This window comes from Dipodomys spectabilis, unplaced genomic scaffold, assembly GCF_019054845.1.
Source record: "Dipodomys spectabilis isolate Male_0828 unplaced genomic scaffold, ASM1905484v1 ptg000136l, whole genome shotgun sequence".
In the NCBI taxonomy this organism is placed as follows: Eukaryota; Metazoa; Chordata; class Mammalia; order Rodentia; family Heteromyidae; genus Dipodomys; species Dipodomys spectabilis.
Window position 1 is genome coordinate 1,542,019 of NW_024870813.1, and position 10,102 is coordinate 1,552,120.

Sequence of the window (10,102 nt, forward strand, 5' to 3'; positions counted from 1 at the left end):
ACCATTAGTAAATTGATGGATGACTCCCAGAAGTATTTACACTTTGGTTTTGGCTTTCAGTAGGATTTAGAGCAAAGTTTTTACTTAAACTCATCCTAACTACGTTTGTGTTATTTTGTTTTGTCTTTGCCATTTTGATACTGGGGATAGAACGCAGGATGTTGCCTTTGCTAGGCAAGCACTTTGCCACTGAGCATCATTCTAGCCCTGTTTTCTTTATTTAATGTAAAATATTGGTTAATCTACACATTAGTAGATGCTGTCTTTCTGATGACACTCCAAAATAATTTTTGCCAGTTATTCCTTGAACGAGAGCAAGCAGCCCAGTTGGCAGAGAGTAAAACAGATGAGTTGATCAAAGATGCTCCCACCACTCAGCATGATAAGAGTGGAGAGTGGCAAGAGACTAGTGGAGAAATACAGTGGGTTTCAACGGAGAAGACTGATGGGACGGAAGAGAAACAGAAGAAAGAGGATGATGATGAAGAACTTGACCTCAATAAAGGTATGTCTTGTTTTAAATGTTATATTTACTTGGGAATAGTATTTTCTTTAAAATGTGTCTTAGGGCCTGGGAATGTGGCTTAGTGATAGTGCTTGCCTAGCATGCATGAAGCCCTGGGTTAGATTCCTTAGGACCACATAAACAGAAAAGGCTGGAAGTGGCCTTGGGGCTCAGGGCTCAGGCCCTAAATTGAAGCACTAGGACTGCCCCTCCCCACCCTCACCCCCCACCCCCGCAAAAAATTTTTTTTTTTTTTGGCCAGTCATGGGGCCTAAACTGTGGGCCTGGGCACTCTCCCTCAGCTCTTCCGCTCAAGGCTAGTGCTCTACCACTTGAGCCATAGCGCCACTTCTGGATTTTTCTGCTTATGTGGTGCTGAGGAATCGAACCCAGGGCCTCATGCATGCAAGGAAAGCACTCTACCACTGAGCCACCTTCCCAGCCCCGCAAAAAAGAAATCTTAATTCACGTGTTACCATAATCATTGAAGGTCTCCTTAATTCAATCCAGATAAGCTTTGATAATACACTATTTAGTTCTTCCTAACAATGGGGACAATACATTACAAGTCACTGTTTCATCCTGAGATTTTTTCATCTGCAAAGTGAGCCACCTGTGGTGGCATATACCATAATCTCAGTACTTGGGAGACTGAGGTAGGATGATACTGCTAGGCATATATAGTGAGATATTGTCTCAAGAAAGGGTGGGAAATTTGTGTTTTTGTTTTTCTTTCAATTTTTTTTTTTTTTTTTTTTTTTTTTTTTGTCGGTCGTGGGGCTTGAACTCTGGGCCTGGGCGCTGTCCCTCAGCTCTTCAGCTCAAGGCGAGCGCTCTACCACTTGAGCTACAGCACCACTTCCGGTTTTCTGGTGGTTTTATTGGAGATAGGAGTCTCACGGTCTCTCCTGCCCGGGCTGGCTTTGAACCACGATCCTCAGATCTCAGCCTCCTGAGTAGCTAGGATTACAGGCGTGAGCCACCAGCGCCCAGCTTTTTCTTTCAATTTTTTGAGGTTCGTTTGGTTTTGTTAGGGGTGGGAAGCTTGAACGTAGTGCCTCATGCTGGCTAGGCAGGGACTTTACCACCTAGTCACAACCCTAGTATTTTGTGTTTGGGGTTTTTTTTTTGTTTTTTACTTTTTGATATTCTTTTACCACTTTACTGTAAGCTGAGATTACTTGTCATAAATTATATTGGTAGTCCTCACAGGATCCTAAGGTGGAATGTAGTAAAAAAAATAGTTGAAACCATGGACCAGTGGCTCATGCCAGTAATCTCAGCTATTCAGGAGGTTGAGTATGAGAATTCCTGTTTGAATCTAACCTAGGAAGGCAAGTTTATGAGACTAACTCCCAATTAAACACCAAAAAAAGCTGGGAGTAGACCTACAGTTTAAATGGTAGAGCACTAGTCTCAAGCCAGAAATCTCAGGGACAGATCCCAGGCTCTGAAGCCCCAAGACCAGCATATACACATACAAAATTGTTAAGGTAATATAGTAAGTAGCCAAACATTCATTAAGTATCTGCTGTTCTCAAGATTTACATTTGATTTTGCTTTTCATGCAAATTCTATAAAGTAGCTGCTTGTAATTCCATGTCTCTTAAGTTTATGACATGTGAATAATAATGTCCACCTAGTTAAGAAACATTCCCTGACATTGCCTGATTGTGGGCCTCTTCCAATCTCTTAGTTCCACTCTCTACAGATTAAATATGTTGTTATTCTGGTGTTACAAGAAATGAAATTTCTCTTTTTGTAATTTTTGGTTATCATACATTAGCTGTACAAGAGATGTCCATTGTGATTTTTATACATACATACAATGTATCGCAATCAAACTCACCACTTTTGTCCCTCTTCCTTGTCTTTTTCCCCCAAGACATTTCCAACAGTTCACTGTTCTGTTTTTATATATGCTACTGAACTACTTAAATTATATCTTTATTCACCCTTTCCAGTCACTTTCCCCCTCCCACTGATAGTGCCCAAAAGAGCCTGTTTTACTCTCCTGTTGTTCATTTTAATGTGCATTACTTATGCCAAGGGACCTCTCCATTATATTTGAGAACTGCATATATCTAATTGTCCAGCATCATTTGTTAGTCTTTAATGATTTTTTTTTCCCCTGTCTGGGCTGGCTTTTAACTGTGATCCTCAGATCTCAGCCTCCTGAGTGGCTGAGATTACAAGTGTGAGCCACTTTTTAAGAAAATTGTTAACAGAGTAGTTAATGTTGTGGGTTTGTATAACTTGATGTACTCTTTATTTTTAACATGTTAGCCCTTCAGCATGCTGGGAAACACATGGAAGATTGCATTGTGGCCTCCTACACGGCCTTACTTCTTGGATGTCTCTGTCAGGAAAGTCCAGTAAGTATTTTTTTATACAACTTGAAAACAATTGCGTTATACATAGCTTCATACCACTGGCTAGTTCACTTTTCTTAAGTTTTTCCATTCATATCCTTTTGGCTGGTATAAGGTCATTTAAATAGTTTGTGCCCCATGTGGAAGAGAAATGATAATATATCTAACCCTTCCAGTAGTTTCCTTTAAGTTACTTAGTTTGCTTTTTTAGTCCTACAAAAAAAAACCTTTATATAAATGAAATTAAGAACTAAGGTGGCATGCCTTTCATATGTTTGCTGAACCTTTCAAGGTACATCCCCAATTAAGAATTCATTAGGTCTAAATGAAAACTTCTTGTTTGATGAAAGAGACCATTCAAATATTTTTAATTGAAGTAAAAGAAGGAATAGTATAAAATTGACAGTCTAATTGAAGTTCTTTTAGTGCCTCAGTGAATCTTCCAGGGACTGAGGTTGTTACTATCTTTAAGGTGCTTTAAGACTCTGTGCCCTCTCCATCCTTTACCAAATAGCCTTTCCATCAGTTTGAACAGCATTGGATTACTAATGCTGTTTTGCCTGAATCTAGTCACTGGCCAGGAAAATGGGATTCTTTTGAGTAGGTTAAAATACTTAAAATTTTCCTATGAGGAATGAAAGTCTGTAGATAATTAGCACAGAAGTAGAAGGTTAGGGCTGGTAGACAATTGGCTGCAATGGGAAATACAAATATGCACATTGAAAACATGAAGGATACCAGTCACCTGTTGCACCTGTAATCCTAGCTACTCAGGAGGCTGAGATCTGAGGATCTCAGTTCAAAGACAGTCCAGGCAAGAAAATCCTTAAGACTCTTATCTTCATTTAAGCACCAAAAAGCTGGAAATAACTGCACGCCTGTGGCTCATGCCTATAATCCTAGCTAGTCAGGAGGCTGAGACAGATCTCAGGGTTGCGGTTCAAAGCCAGCCTGGGCAGGAAAGGCCGTGAGACTCTATCTCCAATTAACCACCAGAAAACCGGAAGTGACTCTGTGGCTCAAGTGGAAGAGTGCTAGCCTTGAGCTGAAGAGCTGAAGGACAGCGCCCGGGCCCAGAGTTCAAGCCCACGACCGACAAAAAATAAAAAATAAAGAAGCTGAGACTAGAGCTATGGCTCAAGTGGAAGAGCTCTGTCCTTGAACGAAAGACCTCAGGTACCCCGGTCCTGAGTTCAAGCCTCAGGAGTGACATTCAAACAAACAAGAAAACACATAAAGGGACATGAGACATTGAGTGTTCCGTTTAAAATGTGAGCATAAGCTGAGAGACTACCTCAAGCGGAAGAGTAAGCATGAGTTCCTGGATTCAGCTCTCAGTTATGCGAATGAATGAATGCATACATGCATGCATGACTCTGGGATGCAGTACTAGAGTTTGGACTCAGGGCCTTATGCTTGCTATAGGTGCTCTGTTGCTGAGCACCTCCAGCCCCAGAATACATATTTTTAAGTGGATGGTCAGTATAAAACTAGAATTTCAAATGGATGGAAATTTTTCTTTGGAACAAAGGCCATCTGTTTTAAAACAAGAGGATTGGAGGCATGTGATAAATTAATGGCTTCATTGAAGAAAAACATCATGCTTGCTCTAGGGCATGGGTCTGTCTACTTACCCACATCCCCTTAATTCACCCCTTACCTTGGTCTTCAAACTCTGGAGAGTGGACTTTTGTACTCTCATTATGGGTAAGTCTTTCTAGAAGAGCTGTCTTAAAGCAGGCCCTGTAGTATTTTCATTATAACATATGGTTGGTTTGTGAATTGTTGTGCTGCTTCTTGCTAATATGAAAGAGATCTAATTAATTCCTATCTCACTGAATTTACCTATAAAGCATGGGTGGGGGGATTGTTTTTGGTCTTTTTTTTTTTCGAAAGTGAGGACATTCTCAGGTAGGGGAGCCCCCAATGCAGACTGTTATTCTGGGCCTTTCTCTTTGCATTTCCAAAAGTGAGTATATACAGAATTGTTTCTCAGTAGCCTTTGCCAGCTTTCTCTTTTCCCTTTCTTTCCTTCCTTCCTTCCTTCCTTCCTTCCTTCCTTCCTTCCTTCCTTCCTTCCTTCCTTCCTTCCTTCCTTCCTTCCTTCCTTCCTTCCTTCCTTTCTCTTTCTTTCTTTCTTTCTTTCTTTCTTTCTTTCCTTCCTTCCTTCCTTCCTTCCTTCCTTCCTTCCTTCCTTCCTTCCTTCCTTCCTTCCTTCCTTCCTTCCTTCCTTCCTTCCTTCCTTCCTTCCTTCCTTCCTTCCTTCCTTCCTTCTTTCTCTTCCTGAGGATGGGTAGGGTGGGGAATGGACATAAACATTCCTATGAATGATGTGCAGTTTCATGTGTTCTGTATCTGTGTTCATGTGTCTGATGGTATCTTTTTGATCTGTTTCCTCAGATCAATGTAACCACTGTGCGGGAATACCTGCCAGAAGGAGACTTCTCAATAATGACAGAAATGCTCAAAAAATTCCTAAGCTTCATGAATCTCACCGTAAGTAGTGTTTATTACCATATATGTGGTTTTGAATTTCAGTTAATACATTGACAGTAGAAATTAAAATACCAGCCACAGTCTATTAGACTTCTTGTTGCTGTGAACAAAATATCTTGCGTAAGCAATTTAAGAGAAGGAAATTTATTTGACTCATAATTTCAGAGGCTGTTGAGAGCATGATGGAGATTAGCAGTTCATATCAAAATGGCTAGAAGAGAAAGGGAATGCATGTACTAGCTAGTTTGCGTGTGTGTGCGCGTACACATGCACGCACTGCTACCAGCATTTGAATTAGGGTCCTTGAGCTCTCCTTTGGCTTTCTTGCTTCTGGCTGGTACTCTACTACTTGAGCCACTCCTAGTCCGTGCTGGCCTAGAGGTGTGGCAGAATTTTCTGCCCTGGCTAGTTTGAAATCCCAATCGCCGGATCTTAGCCACCTGAGTAGCTAGTGAGCCACCAGTGCCTGGCAGCCTCTCCCCGTTTTCTCTTCTCATTTTATCTGGACTCCAGTCTATGGGATCATGCCAGCCACACTCATGGTGGATCTTTATTACTTAGTTAACCCTTTCTGGAAATGCCCTTACAAATACACTTCACAAATACACTTCAACCATGAGAATCCTGCCTAAAAAAATAGAAATAAAGCAAAAAAGGGCTTGAGGACCACCTAGCAAGTTCTAGGCCCTGAGTTCAAACCCCATACTTTGCTTGCCAAAAGATAAAAGGATTTTTTCCTTCCTAGCTTCTCTTTCCATTTTTTCTTTTTTTTTTTTTTTTTGAGATGGAGTCTCAGTATGCAGTGTAAATTTTGAAATTCTGCCTCAGCCCTCCCAAGTGCTGGGAATAGAGATATGCAGGGATTCTCTTTTAAATTTAGTAACTGTGTGGTATTGCTTCACAATAATTCTTGTGTCAAAATACTGTATTATAAAAGTACAACTTGGGGCTGGGAAGGTGGCTCAGTGGTAGAGTGCTTGCCTTGCATGCCTGAGGCCCTGGGTTCGATTCCTCAGCACCATATAAGCAAAAAAAAACAAGGCCGGAAGTGGCGCTGTGGCTCAAATGGTAGAGCGCTGGCCTTGAGCTGAAGAGCTGAGGGACATTGCCCAGGCCCAGAGTTCAGGCCCCATGACCGGACCCCTCCCCCCCCCCCCCCCAAAAAAAAAAAAAAAAAAAAGTACAATTTATGGAGCTAAGATCTGATTATTGAGATTTGATGCCAGCCCAGGCAGAAAAGTCCATGAGACTCTCTTACCTCCAAAAAAGCTGAAAGTGGAACTGTGGTAAGATATTAGTTTTAAGTTAAAAAGCCCAGGCCCTGAGTTCAAGCCCCAGGACACTCACATAGTCCTCCCCCCCCCCCCCCTCTTTCTATCTCTTTCTATCTCTCTCTCTCTGTCTCTCTAATACACACACACTGTACACACACATACACACTACACACACATGTACAATTTAGTCTCAGTGGACTTTGATTTGTAGTGTTCAATTTAACAACTTGTTCAGAGATAAACTATTCAATACTTGAAAACTTTCATTACATATTAACCATTATTTCCTTCCCTTTTCAGTGTGCTGTTGGAACCACAGGCCAGAAGTCTATCTCTAGAGTGATTGAATATTTGGAACATTGCTAGCTGCTTTACCTTTGCTTCAGGTGCTCGGTAATGATGGAGTTAGCCTTAGACAAAGAGAAATTATGAAAGAAGTCCTTGAAGATATACCAAGAACATTCATCAGTATCATTCGTGTTTAGATTTTTAAGACCACCTGATTTCTTCATGCATTCTGCATTTGCTAAATGACAGTTACTACATCAATCTGCAACTATCAAAAATGAGGGAAAAGGTTCAGGCTGTTAACAATCTTGTGCAGTATTTAAATACCCTTACTCGGCAGAGTTTAGGCCCTTCCCTTCTTGCTCGACTCTGGGCAGGTGTCACAGGGGTATATGTGCTGCTGTTAGTGCAACTGCTGTGTATGTTGAGCCACTGTTGTCATGCCAGCCAGGTGCAAAGGCAGCTTAGCTACTGAGGTATCGAATGTTCTCAGGACATTCTAGACAACAGCTTAGTTCCTTTTTCAGGCTCATTTGCTTTTGCTTTTTTGTTTTGTTTTGTTTTTGTTTTTGTTGAATGATTACAATCGTAAATAAAGCTTTTAATAATTTTGTGATTTTTTTTTTGTTGTTGTTCCCTAAACTACTGTCTATATTTAAAATTAGATGGAATCCAAAGACACAAGGGATTAATAGTATATTTTTTTATTCTTGATTGGGTTTGGATGTTGAACTATTTTTCACTTTTGAGATCATGACACCATATTCAATATCATGCCATAATGTGTCATAGCTATAGACGCAAGAAAACAAAATAGCAGTGTGAAGGAATATTATATTATAAAGACGATGTGCCCTGATAAAGGATTCAGCAAAGCAGACAAACCCAGGGTAGTTTACACTTAATGCTAGGGAGGCTCTTGAAACATTGTTAAGTTTTGAAGGAGGATCTCTAGATATATTTTCTGATGTTCAGTACAATAAATATAAGGAAGCTAAAACACCAATGTGGAATTCATGTTTCCAGATAGCATGTTTATTCTTCTATAGAGTGACAGGATCAATTGCATAAGCGCAAAGCCTTAAAATTGCTGGTGTAGAGAAGACCCGTTTTTCATTGAGATTCTTTGTTCATAGAACAATTGTTTGGGAAAATGGCTGTGGAACACACAGAACATATTTTGTAGATTTAATTTCTTAACATCACAGCTTTTTATTGTGTTCAGACCACTGGCTCTGCCTTTTTTTTTTTTTTTTTTTTTTTTTTTAAATCCTTTGTCACTTTTGTCTGTTAGGCCTGAAGACAGGCCTTCTGGAGATTTGTTTCATGTAAATCTTTTTTTAAATTACCTTTCTGGTCAAGTACATCATGTTTCTTCATTGGATTTGTGAAACTTGAAGCCATAAAATTATGAGTTTGGTGTGTATTGGGTTAAATAGCTAAAAGTCTATTTTACCCATTTAGACTTTGTTATTTCCTTGTATAAAGCTACAAACTGGGGCTCTTGTATCAGTGCCAGCTGTAATGTTTTTTAATGCAGTGGCTGCCTTTTATTGTCTTCCTATTTTTGATAATGCAGATTGTTGGGAAATCTATACGGAAGTAACTGATTGCAGGCAAATTGTTTTCTTCCTCCTCCACCCACCCCAAATCCCTACCCATCACTTTTTATGAACACAGTATGCCAGTGTAATATGGGAAAACTGAGATTGATTTGCCCTGAATAGAAAACTAATTTGGCAAACTGTTTTAAAAGCATGTTGATAAATGATATCCATAAATTAGTTTAGGTATATTTTGTTTAATTATGTTAAAATATATTTGTATTTATTAATCATGGGATTTAGAGAAATGAACAGATTTTTGGTAAAACTGACGTATGTCAGATGGTAAGGAATATTAAATATTTGGATAAGATCAATCAGGGTGAACTACATTTTTCTGTTGCACTGGTAATCATTTGAGAATTGATTTACCTCAGTGTTTAACAGGTTTTTGTTTTGCTTTTTAAATAATAATAATTGTCAAGCACTGATAAGAGATGCAGATTTTGGTGGGGAGGGGTGGAGGAAATACCACCTCACCAGCTGCGGTGCATTTGTGTGTTTTTAACCCTCAGTGAACTCTGATTTTAGGGTACTTGAGGCTGACTTGGAAATTAACTAAAGTTTTAAAGTAACCTTTTTTTCCATTGTAAATATTTCTGTAAATAACTACCAATTGGAAATTAGAATGGTAGAGTACTTTTCTGAATCCAATCCTATTTTTATTTTATACAGTATTTCTCAGCTGTGATCTTTGGAGCAAAAGCCAACGGCAGGAAAAAAATAGTTTGTACCAGTTTCATGAAGTATGTCTTTGGGTTTTTGTAAATAATTTTAACTCAAATAAAATTGCTACTTTCAATACACATGTTGTCTTTAACATAGTCTATTGAGCTGTTTTGGAGGAAAAAGTCATAGGAATTCAACATGACCAACTTGAGTGGCAAGCATGGTGTCACTGGTGTGAATTTCCACTTCCAACATTCAAACATATAACCCATTTTAGCCAAATATTTTATCTACTTCTAAATACATATTTAATAGACTGTAAACACAGTAACTTTGGCTGGTAGGGGTGGTGGTTTTTCGGTTGTATAGTTAGGTCCTTGCAAAACTTCCATTTGCTGCTTTTAGCCACAAAACTAGGCCTAAAGATCTCCTCAGGAAGTTCCCATTCACGTTACCAAAATACATGAAGAAGACTCTGGGAATCAGTGGTTTAAGGATGAGTTTGTGAGCTGGACCCTGGTGGCTGACACGTGTCAGCTGAGATCTAAGGATTGTGGTTCAAAGCCAGCCTAGGCAGGAAGGTTCATGAGCTCTTACATCCAATGGCTAAAATGGTAGAGTGCTAAAAGATAGAGTGCTAGTCTTGAGCAAAATTTCAGGAACAGTACCCAGGTCCTCAGTTAAAGGCCCAGGACTGGCACTAAATTTAAAAAGAAGGAGGGAGTGGGGGGGGGGGGGGGAATGGATTTGTAGATACACAAAGACTCAAGTCACGTGAGTTTTTAAAGAAAATTCTTGAAATTAACTCACTCTGTTTCCTTAACAAAAATAGGGTAGTACCTACCTCATGGTCACAAAGATTAATTATATATGGAGCACTAGTACAATGTTCCA

At 39.6% G+C, this 10,102-nt stretch overlaps 1 protein-coding gene across 4 annotated transcripts in view; it reads left to right on the forward strand.

The window, feature by feature from the left end:
• The window catches only part of Wapl (WAPL cohesin release factor), a 71,622-nt gene extending 62,277 nt beyond the window's left edge, over nt 1-9,345 (forward strand). For 3 of the 4 annotated variants that reach the window (XM_042690104.1, XM_042690107.1, XM_042690106.1), the window contains 4 exons: nt 298-505; nt 2,792-2,880; nt 5,278-5,373; nt 6,948-9,345. In XM_042690104.1, coding sequence (XP_042546038.1) covers nt 298-505; nt 2,792-2,880; nt 5,278-5,373; nt 6,948-7,013 — 459 coding nt within the window. In that variant the 3' untranslated portion in view covers nt 7,014-9,345. The remainder of the gene's footprint in view (nt 1-297; nt 506-2,791; nt 2,881-5,277; nt 5,374-6,947) is intronic. The other variant, XM_042690105.1, reaches the window with a different exon arrangement.
• The last annotated feature ends 757 nt before the right edge of the window (nt 9,346-10,102 follow it).